This window comes from Balaenoptera physalus (assembly GCF_965194825.1).
Source record: "Balaenoptera physalus genome assembly, chromosome: 11".
NCBI classification, from domain to species: domain Eukaryota; kingdom Metazoa; phylum Chordata; class Mammalia; order Artiodactyla; family Balaenopteridae; genus Balaenoptera; species Balaenoptera physalus.
The window spans coordinates 69041094-69065199 of NC_138896.1; the positions used below are offsets into that span (position 1 = coordinate 69041094).

Sequence of the window (24106 nt, forward strand, 5' to 3'; positions counted from 1 at the left end):
TCTTCTGATTAGGTGAGGTCGCTCCAACAAAGGGAATCTGTTGACTGGTGAGCTTTTCAAGGGCAGGGTGATTGTGAACGGCTTTGAAGAAGCCTCAGATAGGAACAGTGATGATCAAAGGAACCAAACCCACGCAGCTGGGCTATTTTAACCTCTGGACCAACACTGTCTGACAGAACTTCCTGTGATGATTGGAATGTTCTCCATCAGTGCTGTCCAATATGGTACCCACTAGCCACATGTGGCAACTGAGTACTCGAATGAGGCTAGTGCAACTGAGGAACTGATTTAAAAGAATTTACATTGAAATGGAAACCAATTTAAATCAAAATTTAAATCAATTTAAAATTTTAGTTAATTTTTTTAAACTTATTTTATTTTTGGCTGCACTGGGTCTTCATTGCTCCACGCGGGCTTTCTCTAGTTGCGGTGCGCGGGCTTCTCATTGCAGTGGCTTCTCTTGTTGCGGTGCATGGGCTCTAGGTGCACGGGCTTCAGTAGTTGTGGCTCACGGGCTCAGTAGTTGTGGCTCATGGGCTTTAGATTGCAGGCTCAGTAGTTGTGGCGCACGGGCTTAGTTGCTCCGTGGCATTTGGGGTCTTCCCGGACCAGGGCTCGAACCCGTGTCCCCTGCATTGGCAGGCGGATTCTCAACCACTGCACCACCAGGGAAGTCCCCCAAATTTTAGTTAATTTTAAATCAATTTACATTTCAATGTTTACACTAGCCCCTTGTGGCTAGTGACTACTGTATTGTACAGCACACCTTCTGGATGATGTTTCTTATATTTTGGGTAAGGGGCAGCAGAAAGTAGATCCTGCAATCTCCATGACTCAGCTGGAGAGCTCTTGGTTACTTCTGAGGTGGGGAAATGGGGCAGAAGAAACTAAGGTTTATCTGTTGAATGCCCTATTGGTGCTAAGTGCTTTGCATACACAAAACTGCCCTCATCCCTTCAGGCAGACGCCGACTTGCCTCATGCTCATCAGCTGCTGGTGGTTCTGATTTGAACCCTGGATTGAGGACAGCAAAGCCTGTGCCCTTTGCCCCACACCCCTTGAATTCTGGTGCCTGCCTCCTCCCAGGGACCCTTTCAGCTCGGGCCTTTGGAGGTTCACTGCCCCCCCCCTTGAGGCCTGGGGCCCACCGTATGGCCCAGGCTTACTTGTTCAAGCAGCTTTCGTAGTTGAAGGTGGCCTTGAAGCCATAGATGGAGAAGGTGACGACGCTGGCAAAGATGGAGGTGGAGCTGTTGATGATGGACACGATGACGGTGTGCTTCTGGCAGTCGTTGGAGGGCTCGTTGTAGCTGGCGAAGGCGATGAGGCTGCCGAACCCCAAGCCGAGCGAGAAGAAGATCTGGGTGGCTGCGTTGATCCAGGCCTTGGGGTTGGCCAGCTGCTCCATCTGGAAAGCCAGCAGGGACAGCGCTGGAAAGCCCCGGGTGGGAATCCCAGGCTCTCAGATCAGCAGGGGGCAGGAGGCCCGGAGAGGGGAAGGAACTTGCCCGTGGCACACAGCCAGCCAGAGGCAGGCCTGGGCCCCGAACCCAGCTCTCCTGGCCCCATGCGTGCCCAGCCCGGTCCTCAGCAGATAAAACGCATCCTCATGTCCTACCCTCCACTGCCTCTTACCCACAGGAGGTGTGCAAATGAAAAGTGTAGGGTAAAATAACTTTTAAAGGTATTGAGCCCCTGATCCATGACCCAGGCACTGCACGGGCCTGGGCCTCCAGAAATGGCGGTGCTGGTGTCTAGGTCTGGGTTGTACCCCAGCACTAATATTAGGGGGCATTTGGAAGGTGATGGTGGCACTAATGGGGGGGCGCTGCCAAAGTCATTTTGTTTCCAGGGACCAGATTTGCTAAATGAATAACTTGTCCTGCCCCAAAGGCAATGGTGGCCTCCCTTGATTAGCATCAGCTATGGGGTGACTGGGGGGCGGGGTGCCTGGGACCGGATCACGGAGAGCCCTGCGGAGTATGGAGGCACCCCTGTCAGGAGCTGGGTGCATGGAGGTGCGAGCAGGAGGGTGAGCTGACTGGCGTGACGCTCCTGGTAAACAACTTGGTCCACAGGCTGGAGGGAGGGTTTGGGGTGAGACTGGGGTGAAGGCCAGATGTGGGGCTGGGGTAGCAGTCGGTTGGGGGCAGTGAGGACGAAGAGGATGGTGGACGGAAGACTTAATGCCCCAGAATTAGCAGGGCATAGGGACTGCCTGTCTGAGGACGGACTCCACGCCCCTCCACTGCCTGGCGGGCTCACACCCACCTTCCCCGGGTCCACTACTGTTCCCCCCACCCTTGGTCTTCCCCCTTCCACCCATCCTGGAAGGTGGCAGGATGCATGGGGGTGCCCTCGGGACCCCTCCCCTCCAGCCCATACCTTGGGAGTGAACATGTATGCCAGGCCGTTGGTGGCTCCGTGGAGCGTGAGGCCCCTGACCAGGTAGATCATGAGCACGCAGTAGGGCAGCAACGCAGTGAAGTACACCACCTGCGGGCACCAGAGGGCAGAGTCAGCCTCCTGGAGATGCAGTGACTACAGGGCCCTTTTGCCCAGGGCAGACCCGCCGTCCCCCCGAAACACCATGGCACTGTCTTGGCTGTTCGGGCTACTGATAGCTGGAAAGGTATCGAGATTCTTGGTCAGGCACAGGTTCCGAGTTTGGGAAACTGGGTGGTGGGATGTGGATGCCCACGTGTGTGACCACCAGGAAATCTCTTATTTAGTGGAGAAGAGGGAACAGGTCCTAGAGACCTCTGTCCTCCACCCTCCCTTCAACCCGAACTTCTTCCAGAAAGGATTTGAGGCAGCCCACAAAAATACATAATCACATCAATATTTTAAAGCTGCTAGATAAAGATATCTGTGTAAAAAGAAAATGTGGGCAATCCAGTAAGATAAGCCCAAAGAAAAGAGCAGCCCACAGAATAGGTGTGTGAGGTGCTACCCAGTTTCTGAGCCAGATTGATCTCTGAGCTTCCTCGTGGCCCAAGCAAAGCAGGAAGCACAATCGCTTACAAGATTTATATTGTCTCTGAAAGGAAAAAAAAAAGTCCAAGAGGTTGGAGGAATGTCAGGTATCCCCAGGACTGGGGCCTGAGAGAAGCTTAGCCATGGGTGCCATAAAGGAAAAGTCTTGACACTGGTGTCCCTATAATAAATACAATAGAAATTCAGTGATTTTTTTATGAAAGGCCTCACTTCCAGAGGCTTTAAAATTGCACATCAATGGAATTTTTTGTGAACCAAAACCATTCCCTGCTGACATACGTCATGGGTTCAGTAATGTTTTATCTTTGGTTTTCATGGTGGATTTAGAAGTAGCCTCTCATATTCTGGGTAATTTTAACTTTTACAAAGCCTTACAATAGGGACCTTCAAGTGCATGGATGCCCATCTAGGACTGGAATTTTTTTTCTGTATATCAACTCGTATGTGCACAAGAGCCCCATACATAAAGCAATGAAATACTTTGCAAGTTTTTTTGTTTGTTTTTGGTGAGAGCAGTTCCCTTAATGTTTACATCCTCCTATGAGAAATATAGCTGGTGACCCAAGTCCAGATGAGCCTGAGTTGCACCTGGCCCTCCATTCCCACTGAGGTGTGGCACCCATCTTCCCATACATTTCCAAGGCCACCAGAGTGGTGCTCTGTCCCCTCTCACCCTGGGAATGGCAGGCAGAAGCGGGGTGTGTCTTCTATGATTGCTTCTTAACTGAAAACACTGAACTTGAGATGAGTAATAAATCCACCTGAGATTACAAGAAGACAAACCAGGTCTGAGGTGGAAATGGATAGGTGGAAAGAGAGGGCATCCGGCGAGTGAGCTGAAGGAAATCAAGACACAACAGGGGAGGGGTGACCAGTGTCCATAACCACTGGACACTTAGAGGACACTTAGAGCAGGCCCGTGGAATCTCCCCCCGTGCCCTCAGGTGAACAAGTTTCCCGGAAGGCTCTCTGGAGTCGAGACCAGGCTGGCTCACTTCTCCCCCATCAGGGAAGCTGGCAGGATTGCTGGACACATGATCCAGCCTCAACTATTGGGAAAAACCATTTCTAAATAATCTGAAAAAAAAATCTTGGAGGGGTAAAAAGCAGATTCCAGCAGAGAAGGCCAGGATATGGCACACGGTCTTTAACAAAATTAAGCCCCGTAAATAGAGCTGTTGGAGCTCATACAACTCAACAACAACAACAAAACACAACCCAATCCAAAAATGGGCAGAAGACCTAAATAGACATTTCTCCAAAGAAGACATACAGATGGCCAAGAGGCACATGATAAGATGCTCAACATTGCTAATCATTAGAGAAATGCAAATCAAAACTGCAATGAGGTACCACCTCACACTGGTCAGAATGGCCATCATTAAAAAGTCTACAAATAACAAATGCTGGAGAGGGTGTGGAGGAAAGGGAACCCTCCTACACTGTTGGTGGGAATGTAAGTTGGTGCAGCCACTATGGAAAACTAGTGTGGAAGTTCCTCAGAAAACTAAAAATAGAGTTGCCATGTGATCCAGCAATCCCACTCCTGGGCATATATCCAGACAAAATTATAATTCAAAGAGCTACATGCACCCCTATGTTCACAGCGGCACTGTTTGCAATGCCCAAGACATGGAAACAACCTAAATGTCCATCGACAGATGAATGGGTAAAGAAGATGTGGTATATGTAAACAATGGACTATTACTCAGCCATAAAAAGAATGAAATAATGCCATCTGCAGCAACATGGATGGACCTAGAGATGATCATACTAAGTGAAGTATGTCAGAAAGAGAAGGACAAATACCATATGATCTCACTTACATGTGGAATCCAAAATATGACACAAATGAACTTATCTACAAAACAGAAAGAGACTCCCAGACATAGAGAACAGGGGGGGGTTGGATTGGGAGTTTGGGATTAGCAGTTGCAAACTATTATATATAGGATCAATAAACAACAAGGTCCTATTGTATAGTACAGGGAACTATATTAAATATCCTGTAATAAACCATAATGGAAAAGAATATGAAAAAGAATATATATAAATGAATCACTTTGCTATACCCCGGAAACTAACACAACATTGTAAATCAGCTATACTTCAATTTAAAAAATTAACTAAGGAGAGCTGTTGGGACACTTCTATCATGGAGAGAGGTGTGGCTTAAGCAGAGGAAATAGACACTAAGAATGAGTACGTTTTCATGGCATGACATGTCCTCATCTAACAAGTTTCTAAATGATCTGGAAAAGGGATGGCCTCATTAAATCTCCAAGTTTGCAGATATTGCCCTCGGATCTTTTGGATCATGGTCATGATAATCTGGCATAGACCAATTGAAGAACTTTTTTGTATGAGCATAAACTATCGGGAAGCTTCAAGACAGGACAGAGTGAGTTGCTGCAGACTCTAAGCTTTCCCCAGGAAGATTCACTAGTCCCTCAGCTCGGCGGTGAGATGCGGTGTTGTTAGGGCTAAGATGCTGGCCACCACAACGTCTCGGAAACCAGAAGATGTCCTACTAGGCATGGTACTGGGGCATCACAGGACACCTAAAATACCGTGGGTAGTTCTGGTCTTGATGCCTCAAGAAACACATGGTGGGGCTAGAGAAGGCAACTCAGACGGCCAAGAGGATGAGGACAGGTGGATTCTTGGGACTTTCAGAAGGGAAAAGCTGGGGAATTAAGTCATGAAAAGTGTCGGCAAACAGGAGGTGGCTCACCAAACCGAGATGATGGGGAGTTTCTGGGGCAAAGCTGGGTCTGCCTGGCTCCGCCCTCACTACTTGGTGCCCTTGGGCAGGACGTTACCTCTCTGAGCCTCAGGCGAGTGGGACGGTGAAATCTACCATGAAGGACTGAAGATTGAAACAATGTGCATGTCTAACCCAGGGTGAGAGGAGTGACTGAGTATGAGCAGGGCACACGGGGGGTTCAGAGCACCTGCTGCAGCTTGAGAGAGACGGAAGATGAGGGAAACTCTCCAGGAAAACTTTCTACGTGGAGCAGATTAAAGAAGTGTCTCAGCCCCAGCAGGAGTATAAACCTGGGGACACACCGAAGAGAAAAGGTTTCTATATCAGGCCCGACAGCTCTGGAGGGTCACTGAAAGCAGCTTAGACCAAAGCTGAGTTCTGAAACTCGGCTGCACACAGCATCACCTGGAGAGCTTTTAAAATCCCAGTGTGCAGGGGGCACCTCACAATGATCATTCTGGAACCTCTGACGGTAGGACTGAGACAGCAGAGTTTTAAAAGCTCTCCAGGTGGTACCACTATGCAGCTAGGGTCAAGAGCCGAGGGTGTCTTGGGGACATCTGCCAACGTGAAAAGTTTTCAAAGCCAAGGAAAACTCTGTTTAGTTGCTTGGCACCCCTGGGGTGGTACGGGTTTGGGGCTGGGACAGAAATGCTCATTGTTTTAGGAAATGGGAAAGTCCTCATTTCGAGATTTAGGGTTGTGACTTCGAGCACCGCTGGCCATCTCTAGAGTCACTAGCAGGTGACTCGTGCCAGCACCCCTGTCCTCGCCCTCCCCCCCAGCGCAGCTTCTCGCCATTGTCCGGGGCCGGGGCTGACCCCCCCGCCACCAACACACCCACACACACCGCGCCACCAACACACACACACACACCGTGCCACCGTCACACACACACACCGTGCCGCCGTCACACACACACCGTGCCCCCGTCCCACCTTGCCGGTGGACTCCGTGCCCCGCAGGATGCACAAGTACACCAGGAGCCAGGCCAGGATGAGGCACAGCGCCGGCTCCCACTGCACCGCCCCGCTCTCCTGGATGGACGGCGAGATGTTGAGGGTTTTCCGGTACCAGAAGTACTGCGTCGAGGAAGCCTTCTCACACTCCTCATCGTAGCCCGTACGGTTGCCATTCAGTGGGCACACGGACCACGGCAGGGGATCCTTTGGGATCAAGACAAACGTTATACACAGAGGTGAGGACTGAGGCCAAAGGTCAGGGTGGGGAGGACGGGAGGTGGCCCTGAGAGGAGGCTCCTGCAAGAGGACGCTGGTCCCCAAAGGGCAGGCGGCTGAAGCCCCTGAAGGCAGACAGGGAATCGAGGGGTTTGTCACGGGCACGGATGGGGCTTGGGCAGAGGGGTCAGGCAGGGAGGGGCTCCACACTCCCAATCTACCAAATTCTACAGTGGGTCTGAGAGACCAAATCAAAGGGACAATGGCCAGACCATCTTTGACAAACGAACTCTGACCCACAACTTCTGCAGCCACCAGCCCAGGAACCCAAACCACAATTCCTGCAGTAATCAGCCCAGAGTGGACACGACTCGGTTACCGGCTGCAGCTTTCCAAACTTGTGTTCCCTCTAACTCAGGACCAAGTGGAAAAAGCCAAATACGCTCCCCTAACCAATCACACAGCTACAGTTTCCATGCCAGCATGCTCCAATCAGGGCACACCTGCAGCCTTCCGTTTCCCACTAGCACGATTTCCCGCTCCCCTGCCTGTCCTGCCTGGAGTTTCTGCCAAATACGAGTGAAGGTGCTGACCTCCTGCTAACGAGCTCCGGATAGACAGCCTCTGCTTGCTCTCATTTGGGTGGTCTGTTTATTTCCACAAGCCCCTAGCGAGTCCTAGCATGAATAAGACTTGGGTCCTGCCCTCACTAACTGGTGGTGGAGACAGGCGTTTCCTACAACGGGCACTGGGTTTGGAAGTTAGAGGGGGACGCATTTCAGGCCCACCACAGCCGTCTTCTGCGTCTAAGACAGAGACAACCCAGCACTGATGACTTCCTTTGAGCCTGAGTCAAGCTACACCTGTAGCAGTTCCACTCCTGGAATTTGTAGATAGAGCCAGTAAGAGCCTCTTCTGCTTCTGCTAGTTTGAACAGGGCTCTCTGTCACTTAGAAACCAAAGAGCCTACATGGTGCATGTACAATGAACACGACCCAAGGCCAAGAGCTAAAGAGAAGCTCTGAGCTGAGTGGGGGAGGGTGGTAGATTCTGGTTTGGAGGGGGAAGGGGGTCCCACCTCTGCTCTGCCAAGACCAGCCCCTCGTTGATCAGATTTCATTAGACAAAAACTCTCCACTGACAGAAGCAACTCTAACCCCATTGGGTTCAATCCCTATATTTCACAGAAAACAGAAATGAGACCCAACGGCATCACTACCTGATGGGCCAGGGCCACTCTGCCCGTGAGTAGCTAGAGCCCAGGTCTGTCACCTGGAAAGTGCTTGGGACCCATGCTGGTAGGACCCCTGGCAGCAACAGGGGGCCCCTCACCCGCTAGAATATAAGAGCTGGTTTCTAGCTTCGACCTAAAATATTTCCAAAGGCAACCACCAGCAATTCCTCCTCTCGAGAGGTGGCATCCACTGCCCCTCTCTGTGAACCTGGGTTGACCTGTGTCTTGCTTTGATCAACAGAATGCAGTGGAGTGAAGCTGTGTGACTTCCTGGCCTTGGCATCCCAAGGCCTTGCAACTGTTACTTTCACCCTCTTGGAAACCAGCTGCCCTGTACAGACACTCGGGCTTGACGGCTGAGCGAGGCGGGCTCGTGGAAAGAATGGCCACGTGGAGTGAACTGAGGTGTCTGGCGACAGCCAGCACCGAGCCCCTGTCAGGTGGGAGGGTCCCTGTGGACCTGAAGCCCAGACCACAGTCCCTTGGGTTTGCCTGGCCCGTATGGGACTGACTGGGTCCATTCACTGGACCGTTGCTGTTGCCAGCCCAGCCCAGCCTGACTGCCAACCTTGGCTACACGTACATGACTTAATCACTCGCGAGGAGGGGAGGCTTTAAAAACTCGGATGCCCGGCTGCAACGCCAGTGACTCGGATTTCATTGGTCTGGGGTAGGGCCCGGGCCTCAGAATTTTAAAAGCTCCCTCAGGTGATTCCAGCAAGCAGCCAACATGGAGAAGCTTTAAAGTACAGAAGGACTTAAATTGACCAATTCTCAGCACCCAGACTCTCCCCCTCTGAATCAGTGGGTCAGGCAGGGATCGCTGCATCTGTGTTTGTAAGAGCCCGGTGCTCCCGCAGGGAAAAGCTGGAGAGCCCAGCCTGGTGGGAGGTGGACAAGAGCACAGACCCTGTGGCTAGGCTGCCGCATCCAGCCTCCCGGCTACTCAACTCCCCTCTGCCTCTGGTACGCGCTGTGTCAGCACCAAAGAGTGCGGTGATGATCACACAAGGGAATAGTTCTGAAGTGCTTGTGACTCTACCTGGTCCACAGCAAGTGTGAGTGTCTGTTGCTGCAGGTACTATCATTATGATGTGACCATGAAGGAGGCTCCAGGGCAGAGGGGATAAGGGAGAGGCCTATGGATCTCTGAAGGCTGGAATGAATAGTCAAGTGATTTTCAGGAATCACTGATTTTCAGACTTCTGAAGGTTAGGAAAAAGTACTCCCTTACTTGAGACACTTTATTTTTGCCTTTAGAAAATGGTCAGATTATCCTGATTTGTTACAAGACACGTTGCTTCCACCTTTGGAAAACTGTCTTAAGTATGCAGACATATAGTGCCTGAGACATGTATGGCAACCCCTTAATTGGAACGGCATCGTGCAGTGCACAACCTGCCCAACCATACATGACAGCCCAGCACAGAGGAGGGAAATGGTTACCAGGCTGGAGAGTAGAGGAGCTGCCCTCCACCCAGAAGGCAGAGGACAGGCAAGGTTGTGGCTAGTCTTCATGGAACTCTAGGTTGAGCCAGGGAAAGGATGAGGGGCTATGCTCAGGGCAGAGTCCTTCCTGTCAGGGACATGCACAGGGCATTTTCCAGTGAGATGACCTGGGTGGGGTGGACTGGGAAGCCAGAGTTGGGTGTGGATGTAGCACCTTCTGAGCATAGATGCTGACTCCTGATTATTGAGGTCATTAACCCAAGCATTCCTTGGGGCCCCAAAGATTCAAGGCTGTGCCCAAATGCTCCAGAGACTGGCCTCACAAATTGGGGTCAGTGCATAGTCCATGACCGGCCCCATCTAGCTTTTGGACCTTGGAGATGGGGTCTGTCCCATGAAGGGTTGGCTCAGTGGCAAAGGGTAAGGCATCCACCCCGTGAGCTCCTGTCTCCTCCCTCTCTTTTCCTATCTTGGAGGAGGCCGAGATGGAGGAGGCTGCTGGGAGGCCGCAGGAGTGGGGTCCCTGATAGTGAAAGGCAGACTCCGAGGAAAAGAAGTGAACATGGGCAGTGGACGGGAAGTTCCCATTTTGGATATGAAGACCACCTCTCAGTGTGGAATTAGGGTCCTCTCTTCTCTACATGTTCCATTTCCTTCCATATTTTCTACAATGAGCATCAGCTATGGTTATAATCAGAAATGCATTTTTTAAATGTTTAATCTTGGGAATAGCTGCTATTGAGAACTTTTGTAGAGAAAAGGAGGAGCCCAGCCTGGAGTCAGAAACCTGGAAGGACAAGTGATGAGAGGCAGGAAGGGGAAAGAGGAGGGAGGCCGGTACTGTTACGCTCAGTGGGTGGAGCCCTTCCCCATCAGTTCTCTCCACAGGTTTCCCCCTGGGCCCCCCTGCAGTGGTTCTTAATATTTTGGGGAGGGGTCACATCCTTCAGAGAGAACCCGATGAAAGCCATGGGCCTGCTCCCCCAAAATGTGCACATACATCACACACAACAGCAGGGGTCCATGGATCCCTGGCTCAGAAGTCCTCCGCTTGGTTGGGGGCGCCCAGCCTCCCCCAGCCCTTCGCACCACTTCCTGACAGCTCCTGACTCCCTCGAGGCTGCTGCCCCCATGCTCCACCCATGCGCCGGCAGTGGGCACTCTGTTGCCCTCCCCCTTTCCCGCTCTGACCCCTGCTCGGGTGCGCTCACCTGGAAGGAGTGGAAGAGGTACCAGAAGGCCCAGGCGTTGATGACATTGTAGTACATGGAGAGGAAGAAGGACACCACCACACTGGCCACGCCTGCAGGGACAGGACGCAGAGGGTGCTGAGGATGGCCCCTACCCCGCCTGCCTGGATGGGGCAGCAGGGGTCCCGCCCAGAGCCCCCAGGACACGCCTGCAGTGCCCGCCCTGGGACGGCAAAAGCAGGTTTGTGACCTGGCACCTGCAAGCACTTTCTAAGGCTTAGTCTCTTCCACTACCTCCCTCCCCATCTTCTGGGACAAGAGGCCTGTGATGTTCTTTTGATGTGCTTAGGTCCTCACAACGATGTTGTGAAATGCGACGTTATGCCTACTTCGCAGAGAGGGAAACTGAGACACAGCACTTGCCCAACACCACACAGCTATTAAGTGGCACAACTAGGATTCGCACCTAGTGTGAGAAGCACTTTGTCACTGATGCCAGACATAACAGTTGCTCTCTCCTTGGCTTACCTGAAGCTGGGTCACTTGTGCCAAACCCTGCCCAGCAGTGGCAGGGAACAGGGTGTGAGGAGGTGTGTCAGGAGTGGAGGGGATGGGGGCTACCCCTGACCTGGTCAGGCCTGCCGGTAACCAGTGGGGGTGTTCGGGGGACCCGGGGCACAGAGAGGGCTGCTCCACAACCGGTGGTGTTCTGGAGCTGGTCCTCACCAGCCCTGAGAGCCACTGTGCACTTCTCTGCCCAGCCCCATGCTCCGGGACATCTCCTTAGAAGTTGATGGTGGCCGTGGTGGCAGTAGTTACACCACCAGTATCAGTAAATGCTACAACCAGGCCTTCCCCTCCCCCCCCACCTCCCTGAGCTGGTTGTTAAACATTCACCAGCATCCCCAGTTGGCACCAACATCTGGTATTTTTCCTATTCAGCAAATGCTGCCTCAGAGAAGCCCTCTGTGATTGATGACTCGGGCCGATTGTAAAACCACACACCTCTGTGTTAAATATTAACAGCCATTCAAGATGAGGAGGCAGTTCGATTTGGAGGTGATTTGTGAGGCCACCGGACACAGTTCTTCTGCATCTGAGAGTAAGTCACGCCCAAGTTCATATCCTCCTTGCTCCTGAAACTTTCCTGTCCCCCTTTCTGCCTGGGGGGCGGGAGAGGTGAGCAGAACAGACCGTGGGCACTGCTGGTCAAAGTTCAGCAGAGGAGCCCCGGCCCAGGAGGGCCGCACAGGTCGGGCAAAGATCTCCCGCGGGCACCCCGGACACTGGCTCAAAGTAACTCAGGGGAGGCAGGATGGAAAGCAGTGCCCCTCTTGCCACCCACTGTGCCTTGGCCTCCATGCACTGGAGATGTTAATGGCATCCACACCCTCTCTGGTGCGATGAAGATTAAATGAGCCCACACACATACACAGACAGGCCAGCACCTGGCACAGGGCAGGGGCTCACTGACAGAGGGAGCCGTTATACAGGTTCCCAGAATGGCTGCTGGACAGGACACCGAGTTACAGCTCCTTTCTTGGGCAGCTGTTTCCCTGTTACAAATGAGCAAACTGAGCCCCAGAGAAGAGAAGCAATGGGGCATCAGTTCCGCAGAGGCTGTGCCTCCTCCCTCTCTCACCGTCCTGTGGGTAAGAAATCCGGCCCCTCTCAGCCCACATTCTATGGCGCCCCTCCTGGGCCTTCTGCCCGCCCCACTCAAGGGTTCTCTCTGGGGCCTCATGCTTGCCCCTCGCTCCAGCAGCTTTGCCAAGGGACTCCCCCCGTCACCTTCTCCTGCCCAAAACACAGTCTGGGGGTCCACAGGCGGGAGAGGACTGGAGAGCACGCACTTACCAACGCCACTGAGGTAGGGGCTGATGGTCCTCCAGGCGCCGATGCTGCCCTGGCGCATGCGCTGCCCCACGGCCAGTTCCAGGTACAGGAGCGGCATGCCCTCCACGGCGAGCATGATGATGTAGGGCACCAGGAAGCTACCTGTGGGTGTCCAGGGCCGGAACCAGGCCGTCACCCAGGGCTTTACTCTGGAACCCACCTAACCTCTGTGCAAATGGCCTTCCATCCACCCTCCCGTCTTTCCACTAGTCTATTCATCCTTCTACCTTTCCAGCCATCCTCCATCCCTTCTTGTATTTTGTCTTTCCCTCGGAATCCATCTTCCTCTCTTTCTACTCATCCTCCATCCTTCCACCCATCCACTCTTCTGCCTTTCCATCCAGCCAGCTGTCCTTCTTCCTTTTGTCTTTCTAGCCATCATTCCATCCGTGGATGACGTGCAGCCACATGGGCTGTTAAGATCGTTAAATACGCCCATCCTGGGTGGTAAGCTGCCACCATGCCAAGACCCTTGAGCGCCTTCCTCAAGGCCTCAGCTGCCCCAGCCCCTCTGCCAGAAACCCCCATTCCATTCCTACTGTAGCAACTAATAGTTGATCAGAGTCTGGACCACTGAGTGGTTAAATGTTTTGAACATCACCTCTGAATCCAGTCAGCCAGCCACCCACCCCCACACACTTCCTTTGGGCTTCTGACATAGCCCAGATGGTGCCCCACGGGAGGTAGTACATCAAACAACTGTTTTCCTAAATGCTTCCTCTGGGTCGGGCCCTGAGCTGAGTGTAGGATGGATGGGAGAGTAGCAGCCCTGCTCCCTGCCCACGAGGGATCACCTGGGCACAGGAATTTCAGCTGCTTCAAGATTGTCTGGAGCCACAGAATACTCCTCTGGGCCTTTGTCTTCAGAGATGAGGCAAGGGCTTGCTATGTATGTGTGGAGACAAGGAGGTCCCCGATGGACCGAGCCCAGGCCACCAGCTCCCTTTACAGAGCACCTCTGTTGGATGTACATCCGTTTTATATAGTGGCCTTCAGCCTAAGTTTTCATTTTAATAAAGGGTATCGTGACTAGTTCAAATTTTAAACCCACTGGTTCCCAAGGAGCCATCTGCAGACAATGGCCCTTGGTGACAGTGGGGAGCCAGGACGTGTGAACGGAGCTACAAAAGGCCCCCCCACTGCCAGACACATGGACAGAGGATGGCAGCCTGCTGGGGCGTCCCCCACCCCAGCTGCCCCACTGCTTCTCCTGCTGGTCCCGCCCCCTCCTCCGCAGCCCCTCGGACATCCCTCCCCCAGCTCCTAGCTCCTTGGCAGTGGACCTGAAAAAAGGTTCACTGGGAGAGGACGGCAGGACTTCTGATTAAAAGAAAACCCTGACTCTACAGCTGCAGGAATTAAAGGCTGGTTACAGAAGGAACTGGCTCTGGAAGTATTAAGGTAAACAACACAATACGTATGTTCACAGGAACGTCTAATATTTACAAAAATGCCTCCATTGTACATGCTGCCCTATAACCCACTTTTCTCTCCCGACAGGATCTCACAGTCATTCTCTCGACCACACCATGTACCTTCCCATCACCCCTTAAGAAGCTGCACAACATTCCACCGGGAGAATGAGCCTAGAATTTCTTTCATCACATCAGTCCTCAAGCACTTAGGCTGTTGCCAGTTTTCTGCCATCAAAGACCGGTCCACGTGTTTGATTATTTCCTCGGGACAGAAATCCCAGAAGGAGAATGGCTGGCACCAAGGCCAAGCAGGGCCCCCGCAAGGCCCTCTCACCACAGAGAGAAAGGTGCCAGCGTGTGCTCGGGAGAGCGGGCCCCACATCACCGGACCTCCGCACTCCCAGCTTCGTCCTCCCTGCTCACATCAAGGCTACAACGAATCCTGCCCCCTCATTTCTGGACCCTGCTCTGAAGACTCTGCCAGACCCTGCTCCCTTCCTGCCCAGCAGGGAGGTGTTGCAGCATCTTACCCAGTTCCTCTCAACAGCAAGGAGTCCACGAGGCTGTCAGGAGCTCCCACCCACCATATACCCATCAATACAGGTTGCGTTGGCACAACCTGCCTGGAGCAGCATTCGAACCCTCAGTGGTTATAAGAAAAGATTATTTTCACCCAAGGTGTTAAACAGTAGCCACAGGAGGCCTGGCAAGGTCCACGGAAGGTTTTTCTCTTTCATAGAGCCTGCTTGATGGTCCACTGCCTGTGGGAAGGTTGGGCATTCAAGGTGCCCAGATGGGTTCCTTAGCGCTGCCCTTCAGTAATTTCTATTGCCCCTCCCACTGCCCAACCATCCAAACACACACACAATCCCCGTGGATCTGCTCTATGATCATTTTCTCAACAAATTATGCTAGAACATTGAACATCCATATGCAGAAACAATGAACCTCAACCCATATATCACATTTTATACCAAACAAAAGCCCTCAAAATGGATCATAGACCTATATGTACAACTTAAAACTGTAAGACTTCTAGAAGAAAACACAGGAGAAAATCCTTCTGACCTTAGGTTGGGCAAAGATTTCTTAGATACAACATCAGAAACACTATTTGTGAAAGAAAATATTGATAGATATTGATAAAATACCAGACTTCATTTTAAAACTGTGCTTCATGAAAGACATTGTTAAGAGGAGAAACAAGCTACAAACTGGGAGAAAGTATTTGCAAAACACATTTGACAAAGATATCCATGTATCTTTATATCTAGAATATATAAAAACTCAAAAATGGAAAAGAACTCGTTCAAAAATGTACAAAAATATGAACAGACATTTCACTGAAGAAAATATATGAATGGTAAAATAGCACATGAAAAGATGATCAGCACTGGTGTTCCTTAGGAGACTGCATATTCAACCCACAATGAGATGACTCTACACACCTATTAGAATGGCTAAAACAGGAAATGCTGACAATACCAAATGCTGACGAGGGTTTGGAGGAACTCCCATACATTATTAGTGGGAATGTAAGATGGTTCAGCCACTCTGGAAAGCAGTATGACAGTTTCTTATAAAGTTAAGCATACATTTACTGTATGACCAGCAATCCCACTCCTGGGTATTTACCCTAGAGAAATGAAAACTTATGTTCACACAAAAACCTATACATGAACATTTACAGTGTCTGTATTCACAGTTGTCATAAACTAGAAACAACCTCATTGTCCTTCAGTGAGTGAATGGATAAATAAACCCTGGTACGTCCATACAACAGAGTGTTACTCAGCCAATAAAAAGAAACAAACTACTGATTCATGCAGCCACATGGGAGAATCTCAAAGGCATTATGCTAAGTGAAAGATGCCAGATTCAAAAGGCAACGTATTGTGTGATTCCATTTATATGACTTTCTGGAAAAGGCAAAACTATAGGGAAAAAGACAGATCTGTGGCTGCTGGGGGCTGGGAGTAAGGAGGGGCTGACAAGGGGACATGATTGTGGGGATAACAACTGCCTGCATTTGTCAAAATTCATATAACTGTGTGCCAATAAACAAGAATTTTTCTGCATGCAAAACAAAAATAATTTTGTTTTGTCATCAGTTTGAGAACAAGTCCATTAACCAACCCTCTTCCAACTGGACTGTTCCCCATGCTCCTTTTATGTAAAAATTCTGACCCTGGCTCTGTATGAGGAGACCCTGGCATCAGGGAGAAGCTAACAGAGGCCTGGAAAAGGGTGCATCTGCTCCCATGCATCTCAATGGGGCAATAGTGTGGGAGACTAAATCCAGCCACACACTCTTTGCAGCTGCTCCCGGGAAGAGGTGGAGTCTACTTCCACCCATGGATCTGGCCTGGCCCTGGGACTTGCTTCGTCCAGTACAATGTGGGCAAGAGGGCACCATGGTGGTTCTAGAGCCCAGGCCTCAAGATACCTTACAGCTCCACCTTCATCCTCTTGGAGCATGGCCCTGAGACCACCACGTATACAAGCTGGTCTAGGCTACCTGGGGATGAAGGGCCACATGGAGGAGAGCCGAGGGGCCCAGCCAACTCAGCACCAACTGCCAACGTGTGAGGGCACTTCCAGCCCAGCCCACCCACCAGCAAATGTAGCCGCATGAGCCAGGCCTGATGAAACCAGTAGAGAAGTGCCCAGCCACTCACAGAAGTGTGAGAAATAAACTGTTTTAGCCATGACTTTTTTACCTCTTAATACTTCAGTATGTCTTTCCTAAAAACATTCTCTTACATAATCCCAGGGCACTGAGCAAAAAAATCAGGAAATTAACACTGATACAGAATTATTTTATCTGCAGACCTTACTGGAATTTTACCAATTATTCCACTAATGTCCTTTTCCTGGTCTCAGATACAGCTCACGATCGCACATGGCATCTGCCATGTCTAGTTAGCTTCCTTTAATCTAGGACAGTGCCTCAGTCTTTGTCTTTCATGACCTTGACACACTGGAGACACTAGCCAGTTATTCTGTGGAATGCCCCTCATTTTCAGTTTCGGCAGGAACACTAAAGTGACCTGGTTCTTTGTCCAGAGGGACATAATGTAGATTTGCCCCATGCTTGGAAATGTTAACTTACTCACTAGGTTAAGGTGGGGTCCACCAGGTTTCTCTGCTGAAAGTTACTATTTCCCCTTTGAAATGACTACGTATCTTGTAGGGAGATATTTTGAGACCAGGTAACTATCCTATTTCTCATCAGACCTTTGCCCACTACTTTTAGCATCCATGGGTAGAATCCTGCCTGAAACAATTATTTACTGTGTTGGTTGCCAAATGGTGGTTTTCTTATTCTATCATTCCTTCTAAGTCCTTCAGTTTTAGAGCGGTCCGTCATGCAGAAACAGGTAACAGAGGCACCTACCCAGCCCTGTGTGGGTGGCCTGTTACCGAGTCCAAGCTTGTACAGCTCGCCACACATAGACCAATAAAATCGAGATGAATTGCTAGGGCAAGGAATAGCGACTTTATTCAGAAAGCCAGCAGACCGTGAAGATGGTGGACTTGTGTCCCAAAGAACCATTTTGGCTGACTGAGAATTCAGACCTCTGTTATACTAAAACGGGAGGGAGTAAAGCCAAGTATTCCCTGGTTCCGGTCAGCCTCCGAAGGGAATGTGTTAATTTCTTCCTGCCTGCAGTCATTCACAGGTGGACCTGGTCAGGATGTTTCCTGTGAGCTAAACAAAGGTATTTTAGCTTTACGTTCCTTACCCAAGAGGCAGGGTTCCCAGAGATGGGCCATTATGTGTAACTTAAGCTTATAGGCAACATCCCTTTGGTGATTAACTTGTAGTAGAATACAAAGGTTCTTCCTTATTACAATTCCCCACTGTCAATGTCCATTCCACAGTTTTGTGGGGAAAGTGATGAAGACTGCTCTGGCTACTTCCAGCTAAATGGGGCAATGAATATTCCTTAGAATCTTTCCTTTTTTATCTCCAAGTATTTGAATGTGATGAAACCCCTTAGCACTTTGTTGTCTAATTTGTAATTGGACTTGAGTTTTGGTTCCAGTTCCCAATACATATACTAAATTCCTGTGCTATTTATTTGGACAAAATTAAATAGGTTGACGCTTCTCCAGCTACAATGAAATTACCATTTACTTCAGTTGGATAGGCAGACCTGTTGGAGGCAAACCTCATGAACAGAGGTTAGTATAGTGCCCAAAGTTTTAACATAGTTGGCAACTGCTAGGTCTTTTAGAGCATTTATAGATTCTCTCGCCTGTGCAGACACCTGAAATGGCCTACCACACAATATTTCAAAGGGACTTATTTTAAGCCTGCTTCTGGAAGCCACTGATTCACAGCAGGGCAACTGGTAAGGCCTTATCCCAAGTCAAATTAGTATTCACTTTCTCAGTTTTTCCTGTTGATTGTGGTCTCCAGGATGAATGTAGTTCCAATGCCTTAATCCAAATCAGGGGATAATTTCCTCAAGGAGGGCTTTAACCAGTTAAAGAGTACTGATTTTAAAAACTAAGAACCTTACACTGCCACACACAAAAACAAATGGTCCACAAAACATTCTCCTTTCCTTCTGAAGGTTTTATGATGCATTGTTATCATTAACCAGTCTTTTACTATTAAACTTAAATGGTCAATTGAGACAAGCAGTTCTGAGACCATCCTTCCACCACTGATTAAGACTGGGGTGGCAGGTACTGGGGAATAATATTCACTTAGCCTTCTGAGCTTTCTGGGCAGACCTGGTGACCTTGCCAGCTCCAGCTGACTTTTTGTCCACTGCTTTGATGACGCCCAAAGCAACTGTCTCTCATGTCACAAACAGCAAAATGGCCCAGAGGAGGAGAGTCAGAGAAGCTTTCAACACACATGGGCTTTCCGGGAACCATATCAATGATGGCAGCATCCCCAGATTAAGAATTGGGGGCCATCTTCCAGCTTGTCCCCCAGAACGATCAATCTTCTTCAGCCCAGCAAACTTGCAAGCAATGTGAGCTCTGTGACAATGCGGTACAGGTGCACGTGCAGCACTGATTTGGCCTTGATGGTTCAAGATAATCCCCTTGAGCTGTGCAGCCAGCTGCTTCCACCGGCGGGTCGTTTTTGCTGTCATCAGCCACACTGCCACAACAAACACCTTTGACAGACACGTTCTTGACACACTGAGGCCCACACTGACCCCAGGAAGGGCTTTACTCAAAGCTTTCTTTGTGCATTTCAACAGACTTGACTTCCTGCAGCTCAAGGCATTTGAGTCCAGTCCTAGTGGTGCAGGTTCCTGTGTTGGGTCCCCATCTGGGGAGGTCCAATAGCCGCTTTGGGGTTATTTTTAGCACAAATCATGCAATTCTGAGTGACTTGCTGGATGGTCTTTTGTAGGTTAGCCCCATTATATGCTTTTTTTTTTTTTTTTTTTTTTTTTAATGGCTGTGCTGAGTGGCTTGCAGGATCTTAGTTCCTTGACCAGGGACTGAACTCGTGCCCTTGGCAGTGAAAGCACCAAGTCCTAACCACTGGACCGCCTGGGAACTCCCCCGACTTTTGAATCCATTGTAAGGTGGCATCTCTCCCTAATGGACACTATTGTGAATGTGCTGCAGCACAGTGCCCAAGATGCCTCAGGGATCAAAACAATTCCTTGTGCACTACATTTCCAGCCAGGTGAGGTGTGGTCCAAGTGAAACCCCACTCTTCGGCCCTCACCTTGTCCTTTCCTGAATACACTGGCTGGTATTTTGACAAGTCTATCAATGGAAGAAGCGATTCTCTTGCCTCAGAGGAGATTGTCCCAGCGTCCCTTTTTTTTTTTTTTTTTTTTTTGTCTCTCAAAATATTTCAAGTAGAAATTGGGAAGACAACAACATGTAAAATAGTTAAGTAAAAAACCTTGACAAATACACTCATTTGGTCATCAAAATATAAAAAGCTGAAAATAATATTACATTAGGTACTTTGATTGAAAATAGTGTTACTCTAGTCAAGTAATAAGCCCAAAGTGGTCCTCAACTAAGAGTTAAAGCTCGTCTCTCTATTCATACACGCAGCCCTTAGACAAGCATCATATATGTTTTTATCCAGAATGGTCCCCCCCCAAATCCTTATCTTTTTATTTTTGTTACTTTTATGGAAATTATTCAGTGTGTTTGTGTGTTTTTTATAAATAAGTTTTTATTTTTCAGAATGTCACTAAGCAACCACATCAACCTCGGACAATATCTGAATCATTTTTACAAAAGTGGAAATAGCCAAATAAAGGGTCTCAGGTTAAGTGAGAGGCATGGGTGGGTTATTAATCGATATGGAATAATTTGTTGTTTGATCAGCACCGTGACACTGCTGAACGTACTTTGAAAGTTGGCCCCGCCTGATAGCAACCCATGTGGATGCAAACCTCTTGGTCCTAGAATCCTTCCTCAAAGGTATAAATGAGGCACAAAGAATCACTAGGAGAAGGATTAGTAAAAGCTTAGTCCTTGCCACGAGTGGGGTGCTGGCCAGAGAAAGTCAAGTCCTTGTACACCCAGTTGAAATGCAAAGTGTCCTGGAGCGTCTGTCCCCAAGGGTTGTCCCATAGGACACATGTGAGGTTGGTCTGGTGCAGGAGAAACACACTTATTTGGATGAGGGGTACCCAGCATCCTCCGGAGAGTCAGGGTGGTGGAGCGAACCCTTACCACTGAGGCCACTGCAGCCTCCGGGTTGCCATCCTGGGTTTGTCAGCCGGTCTCTGCCCTTTCCTCCTGGGACGTCTTGCGCCTCCTGACACTGAAGGTGGGAGGGCTGGGTTCCTTCCTCCTGCTCATCTGAATTGGACTCATTGTTATAGAAGTGAATGGTGGCTTGCACAGGGAAACTGGCCAGCACCTTCTCCCCGGAACTCTGCAGATACTGTTGATGCTTAGAAGTGGGTAAATAAAGTCTTACAGGATGCTGAAACCCAAAGGCCCCCTTCGATCCAAAGGTTTGTTGGTCATACCCAGCCTCAAGCTGGCTTCCAATTCTGGTGGGGTCAGCAACCTGGGGGGTCAGGATACAAGGTCTCCATGGTGTTTGGCTCTCAGGCGTGGAGGTGGTGGTCCCTGGGGACCATCCCCACGGCAGTGACAGATGCATCCCTGTGCCTCCTGGGCTCCGGCCGCTGCCTCGGGTCTCATGGTGCTCTCGGAGCCCGCGCCTCTCCAGCGGCGCCCGCGACCGGCCGTGCCTTTAACCACTCGGGCGAGGGCGCTCACCTCCCAGCGTCCCTTTTTAATGGGATTCGTGTTGGTCGTGTGTTTTTGGCCCTCCCTGGGGTGCCATTAGCACACACTTCTGGTCTTACCTTTTCATTGACCTGGGGAGGGTGGGGAGCATGGGGGAAGAGCTGTCTCCCTTCCTGGGGTTTTCCTGAGCACCATCTGTAGGCTTAAAGTGTGTTCTGGTGGGACTCTGATGCCAAGCTGTTCTGGTGAAAAACTTCAGGGTGAGGTCTATCAGAAAGTTAATCAGCTCATTCCCCACTGTCAGCTTCACCCGGGGTTCCTGTAGGGAATTAGGCACCTCAAGTCCAAGGGAGCCCCTGGCCTCTTCATTCAGCAGTGTTCCTCTCTTTCTATCGTACGAGAGGCTCTCATCTCTGTTTTTCTTCTTATGTTTTAGCCTAGGGCAATCTGTTTTCCAATGTTCCTCCTCCTTACAGCAGGTGCATTGTTCCCACCCCAACGGTGACTTACCTCTCTTCCAATTACTCACCTTCCGGGAATTCAACGCCACTGCCAAAAAAGTGGCGCTTCATTTTGCATCTTCTTTCTTCTGTTGTTGTTCCCTGTTGAACACTTTATTTTTTTTCTTAATTAATTTATTTTATTTTATTTTATTTATTTTTGGCTGTGTTAGGTCTTTGCTGCTGTGCGCGGGCTTTCTCTAGTTGCGGCGAGCAGGGGCTACTCTTCATTGCGGTGCACGGGCTTCTCATTGCAGTGGCTTCTCTTGTTGCAGAGCACAGGCTCTAGGCATGCAGGCTTCAGTAGTCGTGGCTCCTGGGCTCAGTAGTTGTGGCTAGCGGGCTCTAGAGCGCAGGCTCAGTAGTTGTGGCGCACGGGCTTATTTGCTCTGCAGCACGTGGGATCTTCCTGGACCAGGGCTCGAACCCGTGTTCCCTGCGTTGGCAGGTGGATTCTTAACCACTGTGCCACCAGGGAAGCCCTGCTGAACACTTTAAAAAGCAACATCTACCAATTGAGAAGGGTTCATTTCAAATGAACCATCTTATTTTTTCAACTTTCTCCTGATAGAAGGCACTTTGCCCCCCCTAAAAAAGGTCAAATTTACGATTCTAATATTTTCAGGGGCCGCACGATCTGCATTAGTATAATGTCTGTAGGCCTGATAAATCTTCTCCAAGAATTCAGAGGGGTCTTCATTTGTTTTTTTGCTTAATTTTGTTCAACCTCTTTTGCTTTGGCTCCCCTTTTCAAAGCCCTGCCAAGATGCACTGATAAGTAATGCTCTAATAAGGGCAGTCCTCCCTCATTGGGTTCCAATTTGGTTCAGCTGTTGGTACTGCCAAGTGGGTTCAGGTGTAGGAGAGCTCCCTATAAAGGAGGGTTGCAATCTTTTCAAATAAACAAGTCTGAGAAACCCAGCTGGCTGGTTGCTGGCATTTAGGCCCGCTATGAGATAACGGCGTAAGGGAAATTGCCCTGCCCCGGGAGTGGCTCCTCACCCCAACTGGGTGCCCTATCGGGTCTTAGATGGCAATACCATACCAGGCCCCTGTGCCCCAGGAACTTACACAGGATTTTCTAGTTGATCCCTAGAAGGAGGGGCAGTCCCGAGCTCAGCTGAAGTAGTTAAGGTTTGAAGCAACCTATCCTCACTCTCATTCCTTTCTTTTTCTTATTTTCCCTGATGTAATAGCACAAATACTTGCATGTAAAGAATTTCATCATTCTTCCCCATTTCTTCACAGAAAAGCCACCATAAAACCATAACTAGTAATTGATCATCTCTAACAATTAAAAGGATGCCTTTTTGCCTTGGCATCAACCAACCGGGCTGAATTCTGGGCTGGGGCTTTTGGTGATTTTAGGAACCAAGTGGAACCTTTCTCTTCTCCCTGGGAATGTCCTACAGACAGGTTTTTTTTTTTTTTTCCCCCCTTTTCTATTCCTTTCCTCCATCTGACATCACTAAGAGTTTTAAATATCACAAAATTGATTTGGCTGTAAATGGAGAAAGAGTACCAAACAAAATGAAACAAAAACCCCAAAGAACAAACAAAATCTAAATAAACCCTCAAGTTTGGTCTTGGGGTTTTACATATACCAACGACATAGGAGACCACAAATGACGTAGTGAACACAGCAAGGCTAGCAGTATATGGTGCACAGGGTCCCAAGATAACTCTGCCTAAACCCCTTGTGGAGTTTCTAACAGGTACTGTGGCCACACAATGTTACAATAAAATATCATCATCTTCTACTCATGGGTCATGGCTGTAATCAGATCACTTATCCAAAACACACCTCAGAGGACTTTCTTTAGGGATAGTTGAAACATTCTCCATTTTTAAAGACAGAAATCCAAGACAAACAAAACACAAATGGCAACATACCAGTGCTAGCATCCAAAGAAGCAAACGAACCGGGTAAAAGTCCAACAGCTCTTTCCTCTCTCCAACAGGGTACCCCACTCAAATACAAAACAAACTGGCTTATTTTGGAGAAAAAGCCCCAAATGGAGAGGAAATAAAGTTTCCGGCTGTACACACCAGAGTGACTTACCCTACTGTATGGAACCCGTCGGCTCCCAAATATCAATTCCTTGTTCCAATTGCCTAGCACTGGGGCAGCCGGTGCCACTTTGGGGAATTTTGAAGGGCAGATTCTCAGGACAAGTGGTCCCGGCAGCTGCTAGGGCCTTACCGGAAAATTCCCCAACCCAAAATTTGTTCCCGAGTCCAAGCTTGTACTGCACGACAGGCCAATAAATCTAG

General features: G+C 49.7%; 1 protein-coding gene and 1 pseudogene across 9 annotated transcripts in view; both read right to left on the reverse strand.

Moving 5' to 3' along the window:
• SLC6A20 (solute carrier family 6 member 20) overlaps positions 1–24106 on the reverse strand; it is a 152627-nt gene that overhangs the window by 123902 nt on the left and 4619 nt on the right. For 7 of the 8 annotated variants that reach the window (XM_082413873.1, XM_082413877.1, XM_082413876.1 and 4 more), the window contains exons 2-6: positions 12673–12813; positions 10837–10928; positions 6703–6930; positions 2386–2496; positions 1167–1408 (exon numbers count right to left, since the gene is read on the reverse strand). In XM_082413873.1, the coding sequence (XP_082269999.1) occupies positions 1167–1408; positions 2386–2496; positions 6703–6930; positions 10837–10928; positions 12673–12813 (814 nt within the window). The remainder of the gene's footprint in view (positions 1–1166; positions 1409–2385; positions 2497–6702; positions 6931–10836; positions 10929–12672; positions 12814–24106) is intronic. The other variant, XM_082413880.1, reaches the window with a different exon arrangement.
• LOC309638240 (protein ripply3 pseudogene) lies at positions 20748–23886 on the reverse strand (annotated as a pseudogene). Its single transcript has one exon. The product of its transcript is annotated as a protein ripply3 pseudogene (transcript).